General features: G+C 36.9%; 1 protein-coding gene across 2 annotated transcripts in view; it reads left to right on the forward strand.

The window, feature by feature from the left end:
- COG5 (component of oligomeric golgi complex 5) overlaps positions 1 to 25920 on the forward strand; it is a 373883-nt gene that overhangs the window by 234082 nt on the left and 113881 nt on the right. For both annotated transcript variants that reach the window (XM_014794462.2, XM_087438009.1), the window contains exon 11: positions 8216 to 8297. In XM_014794462.2, coding sequence (XP_014649948.1) covers positions 8216 to 8297 — 82 coding nt within the window. The remainder of the gene's footprint in view (positions 1 to 8215; positions 8298 to 25920) is intronic.

Below are 25920 nucleotides of genomic sequence, written 5' to 3' on the forward strand. Positions count from 1 at the left end.
TCTTTCTCTGCCTACCTGCTACTCCTTCTAAAATTCCATTTTGGTTGGTCAATTTCCATCCTCACAAATATATCTATTCCTAGTCCTTCATAAATATATTTACTTGCTCAGCAAGTCCTATTAATTTTCCTGCTACCCGTTCTTGCTATTCCACTGCTATGGCCATAGTCAAGTTCTTTTCACCTAGATTATTTCAGTAAATTCATAGCTGATCTTGTTGCCTGCAGGCTCACCACCACCCCACAGACTATTCATCTTGCACATTATTACCAGTGTGATTTACCTACATACAACACAGGCTTAATCATGGTATACTCTCATTAAAATCCTTAAATATTTCACTGGTATCTGTATGATGAATTAAGACACTCCTTGATCTGATCTTCGTCTTAATTTTCACTCTCACCTCTTCCCTCTTTCCTGACTGTTTACTATGTGTTCAGAGGATAGAAAATGGTTTTTCACGTCTTTGTACACTGTTCATCCCTCTTGTCTGTAATGCTCTCTGCTCATCCCTTCTTCCCATCTGTCTGATGAATTCCCATCTCCCTTTAAGATCTAGCCCAAGATATCCCAACTCTTCATAACAAAGTAAATCCTATGAATTATTATTATCCCTATTGTTTACAAAGCTAACAAGCTCAGAAAGATGAAGTACCTGCCCAAGGTTACAGAGCCAGTGAGTGGCAGACCTTGGATTTAAATCAAGATTATCTTACTTCAAAGCCCATACCCTTTTACCACACCTAACGCAAGAACATTAGCTTGCAAGTTTGGACCTTGTACTGTGTGCAGTAAGAAGCTATCAAGTAATCAAGTATATTTGGGCAAGGAAATCCATGAGCAATTCCATGTTAGAAGGATAGAGAAACTAAATAATATCTGCTTTGAAATCTATTTTGTTTAAGCATTATCATTCTACATTTCTCTCTATATATTTATGTCAAAATCAATGACAAAAACAGAGACCAATCTGTAATTCTAAATAACAGAGTCATCCAAACGTAAGTGTTTAAGTATTTCTGTATATTTTATTTTTATTCTATTTATATGTATAAAATATATGATTTTGGTTTTAGTTTCCACTTATTGGTCTCAGCCAAAAGTCCAAATTTCATCTGTTTTAAAGTTAGAATTATAGTATTGTTTCTATTTATAACTAAGAAACAAGGCCAAGAAATTGTTCTAAATTGCAAACATTTCCCATGATTGATCTGATAACATGATTGCATTGAACTTAATGAAAATGCTATGGTATGAATGTTTGTATCCCCTAAAATTCATAGAAATCCTAACTCCCAAGGTGATGGTACTAGGAGGTGGGGCCTTTGGAAGGTGATTAGGTCATGAAGGTAGAGCCCTCATGAATGAGATTAGTGCCCTTAAAGGAGAGACCTAAGAGAGCTAGGTCCCCCCTTCTGCCATGTGAGGCTCCAGTGAGAAGATGGCCATCTGTGAGGAAATGGGTCCTCACCAGACACCAAATCTGCCAGTGCCTTGATCTTGGACTTCTTAGCTCTAGAGCTGTGAGAAATAAATTTCAGTTGTTTACAAGCAACCCAGTTTTTGGTATTTTTGTTTAGCGTCCTAAACAGACTGAGACAGAAAGTAAGACGGTATTGGATGTAGATTGTAAATAGAGTAACGTCAGAAATCCTTCCAGTTGAAATCTAGTTGAATTATTAAAATCTAGTTGAATTAATTTTATTTCAACATACTTAGGAGCAATTATGTAATAGGCTAATTTTATATGAAAGAGTAAGTGAAATGATTTTTTTATATATCTTCATATTTCCTGTTTTATTTAAAAAGTTATATTTATATAATATATTATGGTTTGACAATAAAATTTTTGATAATTAAAATTAACATTTTATTTCTTTATATTTTGATAGAGTATATATAATACATATTATATGTGTTTGTATATATATGCATAATACATATACAAAAACATATACATACATATATAAATATATATATATGATATATATATTTATATATAAAATCTTTGTTTCAATATACTATTCTACCCCCAAATCTGCTTTTTTATTATTATTTCCTATACTTTTCCTATCTCTCTGAATCTGCTTCATCTCCTTTTATCTTTCCTACGGACTTTTCATATCCTTTCTTATTCCAACAACTATGTGTCCTCCTTAGTATGCATCTGTGGTAACTGACTCTAGCTCTTAATATGACAAGACGTTGGAATTGACTGATTCATTCATTCATTTTTTCAACAATTGTATTAGTCAGGGTTCTCCAGAGAAACAACCAATAAGATGTGTATATATATATAGAGAGAGAAAGAGATTTGTTATAAGGAATTGGCTCATGCCGTTATGGAGGCTGATAAGTCCCAACATCTGCAGTCAGCAAGCTGGAGACCCAGGAGAGCTGATGGTGCAGTTCCAGGCTAAATCCAAGGGCCTGAGACCTGGAAGAGCCAGTAGTGTGGTTCCAGTCCAAAGACCTGCAGGCTCAAAATTCAGGAAGAGCCACTGTTTCAGTTTGAGTCATAAAGCAGGAAAAAGCTGATATCCCAGCTTGAAAACAGGCAGAAGGAACGTTTCTTAGCCTTTTTGATCTATTCAGGCCTTCAACTGATTGGATGAGGTCCACCCACATTACAGAGGGCAATCTGCTTTACTCAGTCTACCCATTCAAATATTAATCTCATCTAGAAACATGCTCACAGACACACTAAAATTATATTTGATCAGATATCTGGGGTACCTGGTGGCCAGTCAAGTTGACTCATAAAATTAACTATCACAGTCATATTAGGTACTACTATGTGGCATTCACTGCAAATACAATGAGACATATTAGTAATTTTGATTATAAATTACAAATACTGTTAGCAATGTTGACAAATATTTATATAATGCTTACTATGCCAGGCACTATTTTAAACACTTCATAAGAATTAACTCATGAAATCTTTATGATAAATGTAGGAAATGGGTTTCCATTTTACAAATGAGGATACTGAGGTATAGAGAATTTAAGTAACTTATCTAAAGTCACACAGCTACTAGTAAGTGGTAGAGTCTGGATTTGAACCTTATTATTCTGGCTCCAGAGTTCCTCTTGTTAACCACTACTCTGTCCCTTTATTTAAATAAGTAGGAAAATATCATTGTAATGGGGAATATGGGATGCTATAGAAGTATATAACACAGTGCACTGAACCTAGGGAAACCAAGAGAAGAGACACCTGAACTGAACTTTGAGAAAGTTGCGGCTTTTAAAAACTGGTAACAGACTACAAAAGAACCTTCAAGAACCAGAAAGATTTTGAGTGTGGTTGAATCTTTGCCCTCAGTAGTGTGTAACAAGAGAAATAGGCTGAACAATCAGGTCACAAAGAGCTTTGTAAGTCAAGTTAAGGGGGAATAGTATTTTATCAATCAAGCAGACCTTATATCTAATCCCAGTTCTGCTGCTTTCTGTATAATTCTGACCAGGTCAGCTTATCTCTTTGAGCTTTTGTTTTCTCTCTAGAAAGGGACTAAGAATGCCCTCTTATAAGATTGTTCTATTCATTCTTTTAATAAATATTTATTGTATACCTTTTATGTCCTGGTCACATTCTAGATGCTGAAATCACAGTGGTAAAAAAGACAGATTGGGGCCTCTGCTGTCATGTAGCTTTCATTCTAGTGATGGTTATAAGGTTTAAATGATATAACACCTGGTAATCTCTGTTACATAATGGACATTCAGAAAATGTTAATTTCTTAGCCAAGGTTCACATATATTCTAGAGTATGGACACTTTTTCTGGGTTCTTCTCTGATTAAGATAAAAGTACATACTTCATGGCTTTGAAGTTTTGAGTGACTCATCACTAAGAAGGAAGAAATAGCCAGATTATCTGGAACCCTGTGTTTTCTTTCAAAAGGGCATGTCTAGGCGTTAGAATTTTCTTATTTTGGCAATTCTAGAAAGTCTTGAAGAATTCCTATTATTTCTAGAAATCTATTTCATTAATTATGTAGAGTTACAAAGATATTTGCCTCAAAGGAATTTATGGTTAATTGTTGGAATAGATAGTGGCACATCCAAAAGAAATACAAGAGCAAGCCTGTAGAGAAGATAAAAGCAAACAAAAATAATCCGAAGAACAAACACAGAAAACAAAGGAAACACTAAGAAAGCATAAAATGCGATGATAAAAGCAAGAACAACCTATTAGGTTTGTAATTTCCTATTAAAAGAAAAAATTGTGTTTAAGAATAAAATACATGCTGTAAGAGTCACATCAAAAAGCAATATAGAAAGAAAAATAAATGGATTGACAATTCTCAAGTGAAAGCACTAGTGACTATTAATTTCAGATAAAGCAAGACAAATAATGGTATATAGAATAAAGAGTCACACAAACTTTCTATTACTAGTCTCTTCAACAAATGGTGCTGGGAAAACTGGATATCTGTGTGCAGAAGGAAGAAATTGGACCGTTACTTTATACCGTATACAAAAATTAATTCAAAATGAATTAAAGCCCCAAGTGTAAGACCTAAAATTATAAAATTCCTAGAAGAAAACATAGGAGAATATCTTCATGACATTGGATTTAGCAGTGATTTCATGGATGTGACACCAAAATCACAGACAACAAGAGCAAAAATAGACAAATGGGACTACATCAAACTTCAAAACTTATATGTGATAAAGGAAACAATCAACAGAGTGGAAAGTCAACCTACAGAACGGGAGAAGATACTTTCAAGCCATGTATCTGATAGGGAGTTGATGCCCAGAATATATAAAGAACTCCTACAACTCAATAGCAGCAACAACAAAAACTCGATTAAAAATTGTGTAAAGCAAGGGGTGAAGGGAGACATATATATGGTGATGGACAAACAAAAATGTACAACCCAAAATTTCACAATGTTGTAAACTGTTAAAACATCAATTAAAAAAAATGTGGAAAGGACTTGAACAGACATTTCTCCAGTGAAGACATACAAATGGCCAACAAGCATATGAAAAGATGATCAACATCACTAATCATCAGGAAACGCAAATGAAAATCATAGTGGGATATCACCTTGCCCTCGTTAGGATCGCTATTTTCAAAAAAAACAGAAAACAACAAGTGTTGGTAAGGATGTGGAGAATTGGAACCCTTGTACACTGTTAATGAGAATGTAAAATGGGGTAGCTGCTAAGAAAAATAGTATGGAAGTTCCTCAAAAAATTAAAAACAGAATTACCATATGATCTAGCAATCTTACTTCTGGAGATATATAACCAAAAGAATTGGAAACAGGCTCTTGAAGAGATGTTTGCCCACCTATGTTCATTGCAATATTATTCATAATAGGCAAGAGATCGAAGCAATTCTACTGTCCATTAACGGATGAATGGATAAAGAAAATATGGAATATATACACAATGGAAAATTATTCAGCCTTAAAAAAGAGGGAAATCCTGTCATATGCTACAACATGGATGAAACTTGACATTATGCTAAATGAAATAAGCCAATCACAAAAAGACAAATATTGTGTGATTCTACTTATAAGAGATATCTAAAGCAGTCACACTCTTAGAAGCAGAAAGATAGGTGGTTGCCAGGGGGCTGGGGAGAGGAAGATAAGGAGAGTTGTTGTTCAGTAGGTATAGAGTTTCAGTTTTGTAAGATGAAAAAGTTCTAGAGATCTGTTGCACAACAAGGTGCATACAGTTAATGCTACTGTACACTTAAAAATGGTTAAGATGGTAAATTTTTTGTTTTTTACCACAATTTAAAAAAAGAAAAGAATCATGCATCATTTTCTGTGCATTTAAAAAAATATGAGGAATGGCTAAGTATTTTATTAATTAAATTAAAGGGTATTCATTGCCTTTTATTCACTCAGCTAAATGATCCTGTAGATTTCCTTATTGAAGCCACTGGGCTATTATATTAATAAATTTCCTAATATTAAATGATACATTGCTGCCATAAATCCTACTTGTTTAGGTAGACATTCAAATAATTATTTTAGTACACTATTGAAATCAATTTGCTTTCATATCTGAGAATTTTGTATTTGTATTCTTAAGCAAGATTGACTCCAATTTTCTTTTTTAAGTACATCTGTAGAAGTAAATATATAGTCATCAAATTTTCCACATCTTAGAGGGAAAGCTTTGAGTTTTTCACCGTTATGATGTTAGCTGTGGGCTTGTCATATATGGCCTTTATTATGTTGAGATAATTTCCTTCTGTTCCTAGCTTGTTGAGTGGTTTTATCATGAAAAGGTGTCAAATTTTGTCAGATGCTTTTTTGTGCGTCAGTTGAGATGATCCTGTGGTTTTTGTCCTTCATTCTGTTAATGTGATGTGTTAAAATAGTTCTTTAATATGGTGAAAAACATCTACTTTAAACTAAGGTGCATGGTATACAATACACGTATTACATAAAATCTTGGGAATCTGAATCTATCTTCTGATCATTGCATAAAAAATTAACAATTATTTTTATTATATACAGTACCCAGTATATAATAATGAGTTCAAAGCCAAAGACTTATTAAACAAAGAAATAAATTACAGTGAAAATAGAAGTGTGCATAAGTGTAAATGTGAGAAGTCAGTGTTTTTTCACTGGTCATTTTTTTAATTTATAACCTTGAAAATCCTAATTTCATTTGTTGCAAGTGCAACACTAAGAGTTAACAGACTTCTTAATTATTCTTTTTATGACAGTAAGCATTTGAACATTAGATATTTTATGTATGTTGTTAGAGTAAACCATATGAAATAGGCATTTTTGTACTTCAGAAATAGAATATCAGCAATTTGATACGGTACACCACACATGTAGAAGTACCTTAAAAGTACTTGGTAAAATTTCTAGAAGTGTGATTCTATTTTAACAGTTGTCAAGTCCTTTGTCATATTTTAAGAAATGATACTTGAGGGCCGGCCCCATGGCTTAGCGGTTAAGTGCACGCGCTCCACTGCTGGCGGCCCGGGTTCGGATCCCCGGGGGGCGCACCAACGCACCACTTCTCCGGCCATGCTGAGGCCGCGTCCCACATACAGCAACTAGAAGGATATGCAGCTATGACCTACAACTATCCGCTGGGGCTTTGGGGGAAAAAATAAATAAATAAAATTAAAAAAAAAAAAAAAAAAAAAAAGAAATGATACTTGAACCAGTATTTATCTTTTTAGTAATTACTTTCTAAAACATGTATTCAAAGTTGAATGAAAGTATCATGCTGAGTAGTAGTAAGTAATTCCTGTGACTTTATTTTTTAACAACTGTATCTACTATACTTCAGACAGTTCTCTTTGGTAATTGGTGAACTACGTCTTGATGGTCATTCTTAGTCTAAGCTTGCTTTGTCCATCATTTTGTTATTGTCACACAAATTGCTTTTTGTATATCAAAGGATAGTGATGATGATAGTCATTGTATCAATAGTAACTAACATTCACTGAGGGTTTATTATATGTCAGGAACTGTCCCACGACTTTTTTTGTTTTTTTTGTTTTTTTTTTTTTTAACTTGGAAAGATTCACCCTGAGCTAACATCTGTTGCCAGTCTTCCTCTTTTTATCCCCTCCCCAAAGCCCCAGTGCCTGGTTGTATATCCTAGATGGAAGTCCTAGTTCTTCTGTGAGCCGCCGCCATAGCATAGCTACTGACAGACGACTTTAACCATTAGGCCATCAGGCCTGGCTCACCTTTTTTTTTTTTTTTTTTTTTTCCCACTTTCACCAGTTTATTAAAGGACATCATAAAGGATACAGATGAATAGCCAGATGAAGAGGTATTTAGGGCAAGGTATGTAGGAAGGGGCACAGGGCTTCCATGCTCTCTCTGGGCACACTACTCTCCCTGCATCTCATCAAGACTTTACTTTTATAAACTTTTTAAATCCTCATAATAATCCTGAAACGTAGGTACTGTTATCTCCATTTTATAGATGGGAAGGAGGCACAGAATGATCAAGCAGCTTGCCCAAGCTCGCACAGCTAGTAAGTAGCAGAGAAGGATGATGACTGATTACTTGAACATGAAACACAATTTGAGTCGTCTCTATATTTCTACTTAGTTACTTAATAATTCCAATAATTCCGTTGTTTGATAGAGGCCTTAGAAAATTTCATTTAGATACATTTTTAATAAATTTTCAGTGTTACATCTTCTCCATTTTAATTTTCAAAAATTAATGAATACATCCCTTTTTTTGGGTCACAGGATGGACAACCTGAAATTTTATACACGTTTTGGAATTCAGTTACTCAAGCACTTTCTTCTCAATTTCGTATGGCAACAGATTGTAAGTATACTATTTATTTTGCAAATTCATTTTGAAGTTTGTCAGTTACTTTAAAATTTAATGTTAAGAAGTTTTGCTGTATTGGTTCATAAAACCTATCTTTTTAAAAACTCCTGACTGGGCCGGCCTGGTGGCGCAGTGGTTAAGTGCGCACACTCTGCTTCGGCGGCCTGGAGTTCGCAGGTTCGGATCCCGGGTGCACACTGACACACCACTTGTCAAGCCGTGCTGTGGCGGCATCCCATATAAAGTAGAGGAAGATGAGCATGGATGTTAGCCCAGGGCCAATCTTCCTCAGCAAAAAACAGGAGGATTGGCATGGATGTTAGCTCAGAGCTGATCTTCCTCACCAAAAAAACAAAAAACAAAAAAAAAAACTCCTGACTAGTTGTCATTTTTATGTGAGCCGTATATTCAGTTTTATAAGCAATAAGTTAATTTTTTTACATATTTTTATAATTAATATATGGAATAAAATTCTCCAGAAGAATAAGTTAATTCTCCGTGATTCAAACATAGAGGAACTACCTGACCTTTTCCTTTGTAAAAGGTGTAAAGCAGTTGATGAAGAATTTAGTTAATGCTTGTAGAATTATTTTAATTCCTAACTAAAAGATACTAAAATGCAGAGACTTTATAGCTTTTTCCTTATTGTTAAAAATGAAGATTTGATGAATGAACAGATCGAATACCTGCATCATGAATTAAAAGTTGCTTATCCAAATATGATCCACAAAACTTTTTTTAAATTTGTTTTTGTTATGAAATATTGTCACGGGGTAGGTCTGAACAATGAAATATACAAACTAGCTAATATCTTATGAGTGTTATTGTCTAATCACTGAACATAAGACCACTGAATGTACCTGGGCTTCTTAAAGAGGTTTTAAGAGTTTGTGTGTAGTCAAGTTTTTATTCACAAACGTTTAGTACCTAGTATATGTAAACCTTATTTAGTCACTGGCAAACCAGGGTTGAATAAACCACACTATCTGCCTTCCTACTTTTATTTCTGAGGAAGTATGCAGCAAGGCAGTGACCACAGAGTAGGTCTTCGTTCATGTGTGGCCAAACAGAACTTAAGCAGAGGGTTTAGGTATAGGAGTGATTCACTCCATTTACTTCTACAAATCACCCTGCTCAGAGAATACTTTGCATCTCCCTGCGTTAGGTATCTGTTTTGGTTAGCTTTTTTGAGATATAATTGATACACAGTAAAACTTACCAATGTTAAGCAGAAAATTCTATGAGTTTTGACAATTGTTTACATCCTTATAACCACTATCACTATTAAAATGTAGAACATTTCCATCACCCTCCAGATTTCCCTTATGTGCTTTTGTAGTTAATCTTCTACTCCTACCTCTTGGCTCCTGACAACTAATAATCAGCTTTCTGTCAATATGAGTTAGCTTTTTGTAGATTTTCATAAAACTAGAATCATGCAGTATATGTTCTCTTATATCAACATAATTATTTTAAGATTCATCCATGTTGCATGTATCAGTGGTCCATTTCTGTTTTATTGCTGATTAGTAGTCCATTGTATAGATATACATAACAATTTGTTTATCTATTCCCCACTTGGGGCGACAACTGGGTTGTTACAATTTTGGCTTATTATAAATAAAATTATAAATTATTATAAAATTATAAATGAAAGTTATTATAAATTACTACAGTCATTTACATACAAATCTTTTGTAGACATATGTCTTCATTTTCTTGGGTAGATATCTAAGAGTGGAATTTCCTGATCATTTGATATGTTTAACTTTGTAAATAACTGTTAAACTGTTTTCCAAGATGGATGTGATGTACCCTTTGCATTCCCATAGACAACGTATGATAATTTCAGTTGCTCTACATTCTTATCAATCCATGATACGTCAGTCATTTTAATTTTAGCCATTCTTGTGAATGTGTAGTGGATTTTCATTGTGTTTTTAACATCCACTAGTCTAAAAACTAATGATGACCTTATTTTCACATGCTTATTTGCTATCTGTATGTCTTCTTTGGTTATGTTTGTCAAAATTATTGGCTTTTTAGTTTTAGTTTATATTTTTTAGTTTATTGCTTTCCTCTTACTACTGAGTCTAAGATCTTTATATATTCTGGATTCAAAGTTCTTTCTCAGATGTATGTTTTGAAAATATATTCCCCTTGTCTGTGATTTGCCTTTTCATTTTCTTAACAGTATCTTCCATATGACGAAAGTTTTTAATTTTGATAGAGTCCAATTTATTAATTTTTCTTTTATAATTTGTGGGGTTTTTTGACCTAAGAAATCTTTGTCTAATCCAAGGCCAGAAGTATTTTCTCCTATATTTTATTCTAGAAGTGTTACTAGGTTCATTTGTAGTTAATTTTTATATATGGTGTAAGATAAGGATCAAGGTTCATTTCTTTGCATATGGATCTAAAAGATTATATTCTGCCTATTGACTACCCTGGTACTTTTATTGAAATTCATGTGGTTATATGTATGTAAGACTATTTCTGGACTCTGTTTTATTCCACTTTTTTACATGTCTATATATAAATACCATACGATTTTAATCACTAAAGTGTAGATCTTCCTATTTTATCTTGTTTATGAAAATAATTTTGGTTATTTTAGGCCCTTTGCATTTCCATTTATATTATTGGAATAAGCTTATTGTTTCTATAAAAGTATCTCCTGGGATTTTCATTAGGATTGCATTGAATCTATAGATCAATTTGTGATGAATTAACATCTTAACAATATTGAATCTTCTGATCCACGAGTGTGGTATATCTTCTTGTTGATCTTGGGCTTTTACATTTTCTCTTATCAATGCTATATAGTTTTTAGTATACAGGTCTAGCAAATCTGTTCTTATGTTTATTACTATTTCATATATGTTGATGCTATTGTAAATGGTATTGTTTTTTAAATTTTCCTTTACTATTGTTCCTTATTAGAATATAGAAAGACACTTGATTTTTATGTACTGACCTTGTATCCTTTGCTAACCTTGCTTATTCTAGTAGTTTTGGGAGGTTGTTTTTTTAGGGTTTTCTATATTGGTGATCATATGGTCTACAAATAAAGGTAGTTTTACTTCTTTGCTAATCTGGCTTCTTTTCATTTTTTTCTTTTTGCCTTATACTGACTAACACCTCCAGTACAGTATAGAATTGAAGTAGTTTTTTTACCTTGTTTACAATCTTAGAGAGAAGATCTTCAGTCAACCTTAATGTTATCATAACTGCAGATTTTGCAATGATGCCCTTAATCAGGTGGAGGAAGTTCCCTTCTATTTCTATTTTTTTGTGAGTTTTTATTTTGAACTGTTGTTGATTTTTTTCCAATGCTTTTCTGCATCCATGTAGATAATCAAATGGTTTTAGTTATTTTAGTCTGTTAATATGATGAATTACATTGATTGAGTTTTCAAATATTGAACTAACCTTGCATTCTTGGATAAATCCCACATGATCATGATATATATCATGACCTCTTTATATGTTGTTGGATTGGAATTGCTAAAAAAGTATAAGGTTTTTTGATTCTATGTTTACAACATATTGATCTTCAGTTTTCTTGTCTTGTAAAGTCTTTTTCTGGTTTTGGTATCAGGGTAATGCTAACCTCAGAGAATAAGTTGGGAAGTATTCCCTCCTCTTGAGTTTTCTCAAGCAGTTTGTGTAGAATTGGTGTTATTTCTTCCTTAAATGTTTAATAGAATTCACCAGAGAAGTCCTCTTGGCCTGGAATTTTCTTTACGGGAAGGTTTTAACAACAAATTCAATTTCTTTCATAGATAAAGGATTATTCCATTTATTTCTTCTTGAGTGAGCTTTGATACTTTATGTCTTGCAAAGAATTTTTCCATTTCTTTGAAGTTTTCTATTTATTGGCATAAAGTTGCTTATAATACTTCTTTATGACCCTTTGAATGTGGTAAAATCTGATGTGAGGTTTCATATCTCATTCCTGATATCATTAGTTTGTTTCTTCTCTTTTTCCTAATAGTTATGACTAGAGGTTTATTAATTCATCTTCTCAGAAACCAACATTTAGTTTCATTGATTTTTCTCTGTTTTCTATTTTCAATCTCATTTATTTCTGCTCTTATGTTTATTATTTTCTTCTCTTTGCTTTGGATTTGATTTGTTCATTTTCTTGTTTATTAAGGTTCAGTTTAGATTAGTGATTTAAACCTTCCTTTTTTTTTTTTTAATTTAATTAATTTATTTTTTCCCCAAAGCCCCAGTAGATAGTTGTATGTCGTAGCTGCACATCCTTCTAGTTGCTGTACATGGGACGCGGCCTCAGGATGGCTGGAGAAGCGGTGCGTCGGTGCGTGCCCGGGATCCGAACCCGGGCCGCCAGCAGCAGCAGAGCGTGCGCACTTAACCGCTAAGCCATGGGGCCGCCCCTAAACCTTCCTTTTTGAATTTACATGTTTATGCTACAAATTTCTCTATAAACAATATTTTAGCTGTATGCCACAATCATTCCTTATTATTTTTCCAAACATATGGAAAAGTTAAAAGAATAAACATCTATATATCTATACCTTTGATCCAATAATTATTAACAGCTTTCCAACTAAACGTGCATTATTTAGAATCTGACATGTTTGCTTGAAATTTAAAATTCACGGATTATTTTAGGAAGTAGTTTTTGAAATATTCAGTTGTAATGTTACATAAATATAGCATTTCAATAGTTTCTTATTCCATATATCAATGTAATGGGTTTTCATGAGAACAATTATCATCATGAGGTTTTCTTTAATATTTAACTTTTCACATTGTAAGCCAGTTATGTTTAATGGAATACATTTACTAATATAGCAGTAAGAAAGTAGAAAGATCTAAATTTACCTGCAAAATGTGTAAGCATAATTACAAAATTTATTAAAACATCAGTTTTTGAAATAAAAAAAGCAAATATAAAAGCTCATCTATGGCTGTTGCAATGTATCTTTTTTGAAGCCTTCATTAAAATTGTACTGTATCACTTGTAAATTTTTTTTAAAATCTTGGAGTTATAGTCAATATTTTACATTATTTCTTTAAGGAGTAAATTTAGCTTGTATTTTGAATATTTCTCCTCTCAATATGAGAGAAATATACCAAAAAAAAAATAGCTTTTAGCATCCTTGAAAAATGTCAAACTTTTAACCATTACACCTTCCAGTATTGTTTACTATTGGTTGGTTTAACACATTTTTAGTAGAAATTGTAGAAGGTAAACTTCATCCTTACAAATCACACAAATATTAAGAGAATATGTAACTCTAGGGAGTGGGACGGGAATGAAAATGCCCTTGTCTGCTAATTCAATCATCTTTGTCAATTCCGGGTCTGTTTGAATTTTCTTCTCATCATGGGTATTTTTTCCTTCTTTTCTTCATGTCTAATAATTTTTGATTGAGTATCAGACGTGAATTTTACTTTATTTAATACTGGATACTGGGGGAGAAGTCAAGATGGCAGCGTAGGCAGACTCTGAACTCACCTCCTTCCGCGGACACAGCCAATTTACAACTACTTGAGGAAATATTACCCCTGAGACAGAACTGAAAACTGGATAAGAGGAACTCCTGCAACAAAGGACAATCCTAATAGAGGTAGAAGAGGCAGAAACTCCCTTCTGGAGAGAAAAAACGCCGCCTTCACAAGCAGCCAGCTTCACGGCCGCCCGGGAGCAGCCCAAAGGTACGCAGCCTCCCTGGAGGCGCGGGGACCTGAGCCGGGGAGCCGCCCCCACTGTGGGCATTTTGTGGACCCAGCACAATCGAGGCAAGTGGCATAAAATCTGACTTTGCCTGCTACTAAAACATTGGGGAGTACCCCCAGAAAAACTGGTTCACAAAGAAATTAAAACCAGCTCTTAAAGGGCCCGCACGCAAACTCACCTGTTTCAGAAAGCATCCTAAAATCACCAGAAAGAAAGGTGCATAGTGCTTTGGTGAAAAGAGACTCACCTGATAGGCCCTGAGTGCATCTCCGTGAGAGGTGAGACCTCTCCAGGGACTGGGACATTGGCGGTGGCCATTGTTGTGGCCTGGTGTGGGTGTGCTGACACAGATGCCATTGGAGTTGTTCCTGGGGCCTGCTAGCCCAGGTCTGCCCCACCCACTAGAGCACCGATGTAATCCAGGTCAGCCAGGGCGGGCAGCCCACCCTAGAGACTGGCCCCACCAAACAACAAGCCCTCAGGCAACTTGTGGGCCTGCATAGATTGGTGACTGTATTCTCTGCAGCCTGGCAACTGAGCCGACTTCAGTGGGGCAGGGCGTGCACAAGGAGCAGGTGGAGAGTGTGGGGCAGTGGTGGAGTGTGTGGGGCTCCCACCTTGGAGAGACTGAGTCCACTTCGGGAGGTCGGGGCACACACACGGGGCAGGACTGTGTTGACTGTGTGTGTAGACCTGTGGGCGGCAGGGCTTGTCAGCTGCAGAAGACTTGTGCTTCTCAAAGACCCACATAGGGGGTTTGCCCACCTTCCAAAGTCTGAAACAATTGGGTGCTCCCATGCCTGAGGCCAGCCCCACCAGCTGCAATCCTCAGAGAACTGACAAGAGACCTAAAGGCGGGAGGCTTATAGCAATTGTAAGCCCCTGAGCCTAACAACCTGCCACGCTGGGGGCCTACTCACTTAAAAGAAATACTGCAACACAAATGTGGTATTAGAACTTGCAGCCAACGGTGCTGGGGCTCCCCACACCTGATAAAGAGACTGAAGGACCCACAACAACTGTAAACAGCTGAGCATTACAACAGCTGACCAGGAGCATAACTCGGCCTACCTGGGCACATACAGGGAGAGCAAACAGGCCACAACAGAAGGACACACGTAGCCCACATAGGAGTCACCCCTGGAACATTGAGAACTGAGGGAAGCACACTGCAGGCCTCCTAAGGCATCACTTATATAAGATCACCTATCCAAGAGCAGGAGACGTAGCTGACCTACCTAATACGTAGTCACAAGCACAGGGAAAGAGGCAAAATGAGGAGGCAAAGGAATACATTCCAAGTAAGGGAACAGGACAAAACTCCAGAAAAGCAACTAAGTGAAACAGAAATGAGCAACCTACCCAACAGAGAGTTCAAACTAAGAGTGTTAAGGATGCTCACTGATCTGGGGAGAAGAATAGATGAACTCAGTGAGAATGTCAACAAAGAAATGGAAGATATAAAAAAGAACCAATCAGAAACGAAGAATACCATACTGGAAATGAAAAATTCACTAGAGGGACTCAAAAGCAGAGTAGAGGATACAGAAGAATGGATATGTTAGCTGGACGAAAGACTAGAAGAAATTACCCAAGGTGAACAGGTAAAAGAGAAAAGAATTACAAAGAGTGAGCACAGTCTAGGAGCCTCTGGGACAACATCAAGCGCACTAACATCCGTTGTTATAGGTGTCCTGGAAGGAGAAGAGCGAGCCAAAGGGGCAGAGAATCTATTTCAAGAAATAATAGATGAAAACTTCCCTAACCTAAGGAAGGAAACAGACATCCAGGTACAGGAATCACAGAGAGCCCCAAACAAGATAAACCCAAAGAGGCCCACACCAAGACACATCATAATCAAAATGTCTAGAATTAAAATTAAAGAGAGAATCCTAAAAGCTGCCAGAGAAAGACAAGTTACCTACAAAGGAAACCCCATAAGGCTATCAGCTGACTTCTCAGCAGAAACCTTACAGGCTAGAAGAGAGTGGCACGATATAGTTAAAGTGCTAAAAGGAAAAAACTTACAGCCAAGAATACTCTACCCAACAAGGTTATCATTCAAAATGGAAGGAGAGATAAAAAATTTCCCAGACAACCAAAAATTAAAGGAGTTTGTCACCAAGAAACCAGTGCTACAAGAAATGTTAAAGGGACTTATTTAAGGGGAAAAGTGAAGACCACAAATAGGAAAAATTATCTATTTCCATGATAAGAGGGTAATGGATACAAATGCACAAAAAAGAGGTTAGATATGATATCAAAAACATAAAATGAGGGAAGAGGGGAGTTAAAGAGTAGAGCTTTCAGACAGAGGTCAAACTAAAGAGACCATCAATTCTGTATAGAAGGAGAAAGGAACAAAGAAGGATTACTAAAACACTGAGAACAAAATTTAAAAAATGGCAGTAAGTACATACTTAGCAATAGCTACTTTAAACGTCAATGGACTAAATGCCCCAATTAAAAGGCAGAGGGTGGCTGATTGGATAAAACACCAAGCCCTGTGTATATGCTGCATACAAGAGGACACACTTCAGACCTAAAGGCACTCACAAAGTGAAAGTGAAGGGATGGAAAAAGATACTCCATGCAAATAGCAATGAAAAGAAAGCTGGGGTAGCAGTACTCATATCAGACAAAATAGACTTTAAAACAAAAACTGTAAGAAGAGACAAAGAAGGGCATTACATAATGATCAAGGGAACAATCCAACAAGAGGATATAACACTTGTAAATATCTACGCACCCAATGTAGGTGCACCTAATTATATAAAGCAATTATTAACAGACATAAAAAGAGAAATAGACAGTAACACAATAATAGTAGGAGACTTTAACACTCCACTTACACCAACGGCTAGATCATCCAAACAGAAGATCAATAAGGAAACGTTGGCCTTAAATGACACACTAGAACAGATGGACCTGGTAGATATATACAGAGCATTCCATCCAAAAACCGAAGAATACACGTTCTTTTCTTTTTTTTTTTTTTTTTTTTTTAATTTTTTGTTTATTGCAGTAACATTGGTTTATAACATTGTAAAAATTTCAGGTGTACATCATTGTACTTCTATTTCTGCATGGACCACATCATGTTCACCACCAAAATACTAATTACAACCCATCATCACACACATGCACCGAATTATCCCTTTCACCCTCCTCCCTCCCCCCTCCCCTCTGGCAACCACCAATCCAATCTCTGTCCCTATGTATCCGACCATTGTTGTCACTATCTACTACTTAATGAAGGAAATCATACGGTATTTGACCTTCTCCCTCTGACTTATTTCACTTTGCATTATACCCTCAATGTCCATCCATGTTGTCACAAATGGCTGGATTTCATCGTTTCTTATGGCTGAGTAGTATTCCATTGTGTATATATACCACAGCTTCTTTATCCATTCGTCCCTTGATGGGCACTTAGGTTGCTTCCAAGTCTTGGCTATCGTGAATAAGGCTGCAATGAACACAGGGGTGCATGTACCTTTGCAAATTGGTGTTTTCAAGTTCTTTGGATAAATACCCAACAGTGGAATAGCTGGATCATATCGTAGTTCTATCCTTGATTTTTTGAGGAATCTCCATACTGTTTTCCATAGTGGCTGCACCAGTTTGCACTCCCACCAGCAGTGTATGAGAGTTCCCTTCTCTCCACATCCTCTCCAACACATGTTGTTTCCTGTCTTGTTAATTATAGCCATTCTGACGGGCGTGAGGTGATATCTCATTGTAGTTTTGATTTGCATTTCCCTGATAATTAGTGATTTTGAACATCTTTTCATGTGTCTGTTGGCCATCTGTATATCTTCTTTGGAGAAATGTCTGTTCAGGTCTTTTGCCCATTTTTTAATTGGGTTGTTAGTTTTTTTGTTGTTGAGATGCATGAGTTCTTTATATATTTTGGAGAGTAAGCCCTTATCAGACGTATGGTTTGCAAATATCTTCTCCCAATTGTTAGGTTGTCTTTTCGTTTTGTTGATGGTTTCCTTTGCTGTGCAGAAGCTTTTTAGTTTGATGTAGTCCCATTTGTTTATTTTTTCTATTGTTTCTCTTGCCCGGTCAGATGTGGTGTTTGAAAAGATGTTGCTAAGACCGATGTCGAAGAGCGTACTGCCTATGTTTTCTTCTAGAACTTTCACAGTTTCAGGTCTTACATTCAAGTCTTTAATCCATTTGGAGTTAATTTTTGTGTATGGTGTAAGGTAAGGATCTACTTTCATTTTTTTGCATATGGCTATCCAGTTTTCCCAACACCATTTGTTGAAGACACTTTCTTTTCCCCATTGTATGTTCTTGGCTCCTTTGTCAAAGATTAGCTGTCCATAGATGTGTGGGTTTATTTCTGGGCTTTCGATTCTATTCCACTGATCTGTGTGTCTGTTTTTGTGCCAGTACCATGCTGTTTTGGTTACTATAGCTTTGTAGTATATTTTGAAGTCAGGGAGTGTGATACCTCCAGCTTTGTTCTTTTTTCTCAGGATTCCTTTAGCTATTCGGGGTCTTTTGTTGTTCCATATAAATTTTAGAATTCTTTGTTCTATTACTGTGAAAAATGTTGTTGGAACTTTGATAGGGATTGCATTGAATCTATAGATGGCTTTAGGAAGTATGGACATCTTAACTATGTTAATTCTTCCAATCCAAGAGCACGGAATATCTTTCCATTTCTTTGTGTCTTCTTCAATTTCTTTCAGAAATGTTTTATAGTTTTCGGTGTACAGATCTTTCACCTCTTTGGTTAAGTTTATTCCTAGGTATTTAATTCTTTTTGTTGCACTTGTAAATGGGATGGTATTCTTAATTTCTCTTTCTGCTACTTCGTTGTTAGTGTACAGAAATGCAACTGATTTTTGTATGTTGATTTTGTATCCTGCAACTTTACCATATTCGTTTATTACTTCTAAAAGTTTTCTGGTGGATTCTTTAGGGTTTTCTATATATAAAATCATGTCATCTGCAAATAGTGACAGTTTCACTTCTTCCTTTCCAATTTGGATCCCTTTTATTTCTTTCTCTTGCCTGATTGCTCTGGCTAGGACTTCCAATACTATGTTAAATAGGAGTGGTGACAGTGGGCATCCTTGTCTGGTTCCTGTTCTTAGAGGGATAGCTTTCAGTTTTTCACCATTGAGGATGATATTAGCTGTGGGTTTCTCATATATGGTCTTTATTATGTTGAGGTACTTTCCTTCTATACCCATTTTATTCAGAGTTTTTATCATAAATGGATGCTGTATCTTGTCAAATGCTTTCTCTGCATCTATTGAGATGATCATGTGATTTTTGTTCTTCATTTTATTAATGTGGTGTATTACGTTGATTGATTTGCGAATGTTAAACCATCTCTGCATACCTGGAATAAATCCCACTCGTTCATGGTGTATAATCTTTTTAACGTATTGTTGTATGCGATTTGTTAGTATTTTGTTGAGGATTTTTGGTCGATGTTCATCAGTGATATTGGCCTGTAATTTTCTTTTTTTGTGTTGTCCTTGTCTGGTTTTGGTATCAGGGTAAAAGAATACACGTTCTTTTCAAATGCACATGGAACATTCTCCAGGATTGATCACATATTAGGCCACAAAACTAGTTTCCATAAATTTAAGAAGATTGAAATAATACCAAGCATCTTTTCTGACCACAACGGTATGAAACTGGAAATCAACTATAGGAAGAAAATTAGAAAAGCCACAAATAAGTGGAGATTAAACAAAATGCTACTGAACAATGACTGGGTCAACAAAGAAATCAAAGAAGAAATCAAAAAATGCCTGGAGACAAATGAAAATGAAAATACGACATGCCAGAATTTATGGGATACAGCAAAAGCGGTTCTATGAGGGAATTTTATAGCAATACAGGCCTATGTCAACAAACAAGAAAAATCTCAAATAGACAATCTAACAATGCACCTAAAGGAACTGGAAAAAGAAGAACAAACAAAGCCCAACATCAGTAGAAGAAGGGAAATAATAAAAATCAGAGCAGAAATAAATGAAATAGAGACTAAAAAAAACAATAGAAAAAATTAATAGGGCCGGCCCCGTGGCTTAGCCGTTAAGTGTGCGTGCTCTACTGCTGGCGACCCGGGTTCGGATCCCGGGCGTGCACCGACGCACCACTTCTCTGGCCATGCTGGTGCCACGTCCCACATACAGCAACTGGAAGGATGTGCAGCTATGACATGGAACTGTCTACTGGGGCTTTGGGGGGAAAAAATTAAAAAAAAAAATTAATAAAACCAAGAGCTGGTTCTTTGAAAAGATCAACAAAATTGACAAACCTTTAGCTAGACTCACCAAGAAAAAAAGAGAGAAGGCACAAATAAGTAAAATCAGAAATACTGGATACTTTTGTCTTCCTATAAATATTCTTATTCTCGGATACTGTCAAATTACTTAAAAACAGTTTGGCCTTATTGAGTCTTGCTTTTTAAGATATTTAGCAAAACTTCAGCAGTGTTTAGTCTAGGCCTAATTATGTCCCACTACTGAGGCTACACTCATCTTAATACTCTACCAAATGCTCTTTGAATTATGAGGTTTTACAGCCTGTCGGGAACAGGCACTGTTCCCAGTCTTGTGTGAGTAATGGGTATGTTCTCTCTCATCCTATTGCATGTTTTTTTACCCAGACTCTGAAAGTTTCCTCACCCACATATGCTGATTAGTGTTTTGCTGAATACTCGAGGTGAAGCATTTGCAGATCTCTGCAGTTCTCTCTTTGTGCAGCCCCCTCCTCTCTGATATTCTGTCCTGTGAACTCTAGTTCCTTCTGTCTTCCTGGTCTCAGGGCAGTGAATGGAGAGGGGTCTCCTCCCCTTTCCTATGCCATAGCCTGGAAATTCCTGCTAGGAAATAAGCTGAGGCAATTGTAGGTTCACCTCATTTGTTTCCTGTCTCTGAAGGATCACTGTCTTTTATTACATGATGTTAAATGTTTTAAAAACCATTATTACATTATTTTCTCTGTTTTTTTTGTTTTGTTTTTTTGGTTGTTTCAGACAGGAGGCTAATTCTGGTCCCTGTTGCTCCATTTTGACCAGAAACAAAAGTCCTTCATCTAGGTTAAAAGAACATTTCAAAATATTATATGGTATGTGTGTTTAATGGTACTGTCATTTACTTGTCTTTGGTCATCTGCTTTATTTTCCTTAACCATTACAAACCCTTGACCCTATCCACATGCCCTCCTTTTTTCCATTCTGCTCATTCTCAGTAAGCAGCTTCATCTCCTGGGTCATCAGGACAATTAATGTCATTAGGAAACTCTTTTAATATCCTGGACCTTCCCTCCCAAGAAAAGCCTTATCTTCTCCCTTTGTGCCTCAGTCGGTAAGATAACGTTCTTCCTCAAAGCCACCCCTTTACTGATGACTACCTGCCTGCTTTGTTTACCCCTTGCTTTCAGCGTTCATACATCTCTTTATTCTGTTTTGCATTTCTTTTTTCCTTTTAATTTCTTCCCCTCAGACATAAACTTATTCAAATTGCTCTAATCTAATAAAAACTAAAACAAAACTAGTGTTCCTCTTTAGTTACTATTTAATCTCTCCTTCTCTTTTTATCCAAACTTTTCAAAAGAGTAGTTGGCATTTTTTTGTCTTCGTTTTCATACTGTTGATGTCTAAGTAGGTGTACTCTGGCTATCTTCCACCATTCTATTGAACTTGTTCTCGGGTAAGCAATGACCTACCTCTTAATTACCAAATCCAGTGGATATTTTTCAGTTCTTATCTTATGGGACCTACCTAGCTTGTATAGTGATAGAAGCTACTGAGAGGAAATACAATATTTTTAGGCAGAAAATCCCATTAATATTTCACATTCAAAGTAGTCTGTTACTTCTGATAGCATTATTACTTTAATAACTTCCTTTGGGAGAACTCCAAAGTAAGTTGTTTGTAAAGCACCTTGCATTTATATAGCACATACCGTCCCTGAAGTGTACTGTAGTACTTCTTAAAATTATAGACGGGCAACATTAAGGAAATGCAGCCATCTGCAGAGCTGAATATTATACACAGTGTAACAGATTGTCAAGTAATATTTTGGCAGAAAACATCTAAAGGGAAATTTTCCTAGTAGGAACATGTTCTTTCTGATTATAAATGTTCATGCTTAGTAAAGAGAAGTTTTATTAGATATAATAAGATGTAATCCTGGGGTATGACAAACAATGAATTTATTTTTTTCAAAAGGAAAGGGGCCTCAACTTCTCATCATGAAGATTCAAAATAGCTTCTATAGGAAATCTGCTGCTTTAATTATCTATGGGTGATAGTTATTTCCAAGAGGATTTCTAATCTTTATGTCTGTTTTTTTTTATTGTAGTTTCCAGATAATAATCGTTGTTCACCAAGTTTTTGGGTTATGATACTTATATATTTTTTTTAAGTCTCAACAGAAACAAGCAAAATAAACATTTTGAACTCTTTGAAATGAACATGTAATTCTTTGTAATCTGGTTGCTTTCCCAGAATGTCTCATCCCCGTTACTTTGCTTTGTTTTTCTCCATAGCTTTTATCACTTTCTAGTGTACTGTATTATTTATTTATTTATGATGTCTGGACCCCTCTCCCCCCACCCACTTATGGGGATTGTATAATCCCCATAAGACATGGAATACTGTTCCGTTCATGGCAGTATCCTCAATAGCTGAAAGAGTATCTGGAATACGCAGTAGGGCTTCAATAAATGCTTGTTGACTGGAAGGAAAGAAGGAAAAGAGGAAGGATTCAAGGAAGAAAAGATGCCAATACCCTTTTATAAAAGCTTGAGAATTTAACAAAAACACTTTTTGAAATAATCTAGCAGCTATATCTTTAAAACATATTTAAAACCCTTTGTGCAAAATTAGTCTCTCAAAATTCTTAAGCAACTCAGGGAGATGGTTCACAGAGTTAAGAGAACTACACGGTATTTATCTGTAGTGCTTTGAAAAATCAAGTGTGAGTAAGAGAAACACTCAGGAGATATGCATGTTTTAAGATTTAGAAAGCTTTAAGACGTGAAATATGGAGGAGAGAAGTCAAGATGGCGGCATAAGCAGACTCTGAACTCACCTCCTCCTGCGGACACAGCCAATTTACAACTACTTGTGGAAATATTACCCCTGAGACAGAACTGAAAACTGGATAAGAGGAACTCCTGCAACAAAGGACAATCCTAATTGAGGTAGAAAAGGCAGAAACTCCCTTCTGGAGAGAAAAAACGCCGCCTTCACAAGCAGCCAGCTTCACGGGCGCCCGGGAGCAGCCCAAAGGTACGCAGCCTCCCTGGAGGCGCGGGGACCTGAGCCGGGGAGCCGCCCCCACTGTGGGCATTTTGTGGACCCAGCGCAATCGAGGCAAGTGGCATAATATCTGACTTTGCCTACTACTAAAACATTGGGGAGTACCCCCAGAAAAGCTGGCTCACAAAGAAATTAAAACCGGCTCTTACAGGGCCCACGCGCAAACTCACCCGTTTCTGAAAGCAACCTAAAATCACCAGAAAGAAAGGTGCACAGTGCTTGGGTGAAGAGAGACTCAACTGATAGGTTCTGAGTGCATTGCAGTGAGAGGTGAGACCTCTCCAGAACTGGGACATTGGCGGCGGCCATTGTTGTGGACTGGTATAGGCATGCTGACAGAGACGCCATTGGAGTTCTCCCTGGGGCCTGCTAGCCCAAGTCTGCCCCACTGACTAGAGCACTGATTTAATCTAGCTGAGACAGGGCAGGCAGCCCACCGTGGAGACTTGCCCCACCCAACAACAAGCCCTCACGCAACTTATGGGCCTGCATAGATTGGTGACTGTATTCTCTGCAGCCTGGCAACTGAGCCGACTTCAGTGGGGCAGGGCGTGCACAAGGAGCGGGTGGAGAGTGTGGGCTGGTGGTGGAGTGTGTGGGGCTCCCGTGGTGGAGAGAGTGGGTCCACTTCAGGAGGTCAGGGTACGCACACGGCACAGGACTGTGTTGACTGTGTGTGTGGACCTGTGGGCGGCAGGGCTTGTCAGCTGCAGAAGACTTGTGCTTCTCAAAGACACACATAGGGGGTTTGCCCCACCTTAAAAAGCCTGAAACAATTGGATGCTCCTATGCCTGAGGCCAGCCACACCCAGCTGCAATCCTCAGAGGGCTGACAAGAGACCTAAAGGCTGGAGGCTTATAGCATTTGTAAGCCCCTGGCCTAACAACCTGCCATGCTGGGGGCCTACTCACTTAAGAGAAATACTGCAACACAAATATGGTATTAGAATTTGCAGCCAACTGTGCTGGGGGTCCCCACACCCAATAAAGTGACTGAAGGGCCCACAACAACTACAAGCAGCTGTGCATTACAACAGCTGGCCAGGAGCATAATTCAACCTCCCTGGGTGCCTACAGGGAAATCAAACAGGCCACAACAGAAGGATGCATGTAGCCCACATAGGAGTCACCCCTGGAACATTGAGAACTGAGGGAAGCACACTGCAGACCTCCTAAGGCATCACTTATATAAGATTACCTATCCAAGAGCAGGAGACGTAGCTGACCTACCTAATACGTAGACACAAGCACAGGGAAAGAGGCAAAATGAGGAGGCAAAGGAATACATTCCAAGTAAGGGAACAGGACAAAACTCCAGAAAAGGAACTAGGTGAAACAGAAATGAGCAACCTACCCGACAGAGAGTTCAAACTAAGAGTGTTAAGGATGCTCACTGATCTGGGGAGAAGAATAGATGAACTCAGTGAGAATGTCAACAAAGAAATGGAAGATATAAAAAAGAACCAATCAGAGACGAAGAATACCATACAGGAAATGAAAAATTCACTAGAGGGACTCAAAAGCAGAGTAGAGGGTAGAGAGGAACGGATCTGCAAGCTGGACGAAGGAATAGAAGAAATTACCCAAGCTGAACAGGTAAAAGAGAAAAGAGTTAAAAAGAGTGAGCACAGTCTAAGGGACCTCTGGGACAACATCAAGCACACTAACATCCATTGTTAGAGGTGTCCTGGAAGGAGAAGAGCGAGCCAAAGGGGCAGAGAATCTATTTCAAGAAATAATAGATGAAAACTTCCCTAACCTAAGGAAGGAAACAGACATCCAAGTACAGGAATCACAGAGAGCCCCAAACAAGATAAACCCAAAGAGGCCCACACCAAGACACATCATAATCAAAATGTCCAGAATTAAAAAGAGAATTCTAAAAGCTGCCAGAGAAAGACAAGTTACCTACAAAGGAAACCCCATAAGGCTATCAGGTGACTTCTCAGCAGAAACCTTACAGGCTAGAAGAGAGTGGCACGATATAGTTAAAGTGCTAAAAGGAAAAAACTTACAGCCAAGAATACTCTACCCAACAAGGTTATCATTCAAAATGGACGGAGAGATCAGAAGATTCCCAGACAAACAGAAGTTAAAGGAGTTTGTCACCAAGAAACCAGTGCTACAAGAAATGTTAAAGGGACTTATTTAAGGGGAAAACAGAAGACCACAAATAGGAAAAATTATCTATTTCCATGATAAGAGGGTAATGGATACAAATGCACAAAAAAGAGGTTAGATATGATATCAAAAACATAAAATGAGGAAGGAGGGGAGTTAAAAAGTAGACCTTTCAGACAGAGGTCAAACTAAAGAGACACTCAATTCTGTATAGAAGGAGAAAGGAACAGAGAAGGAATACTAAAACACTGAGAAAAAAAATGTTAACAAATGGTAGTAAGTACATACTTATCAATAGCTACTTTAAATGTCAATGGACTAAATGCTCCAATTAAAAGGCAGAGGGTGGCTGATTGGATAAAAAAACAAGCGCCATATATATGCTGCATACAAGAGACACACATCAGACCTAAAGACGTTCACAAACTGAAGGTGAAGGGATGGGTAAAGATAGTCCATGCAAATGGCAATGAAAA

This window comes from Ceratotherium simum, chromosome 1, assembly GCF_057802395.1.
Source record: "Ceratotherium simum simum isolate JZ-2026a chromosome 1, ASM5780239v1, whole genome shotgun sequence".
Classification (NCBI taxonomy): domain Eukaryota; kingdom Metazoa; phylum Chordata; class Mammalia; order Perissodactyla; family Rhinocerotidae; genus Ceratotherium; species Ceratotherium simum.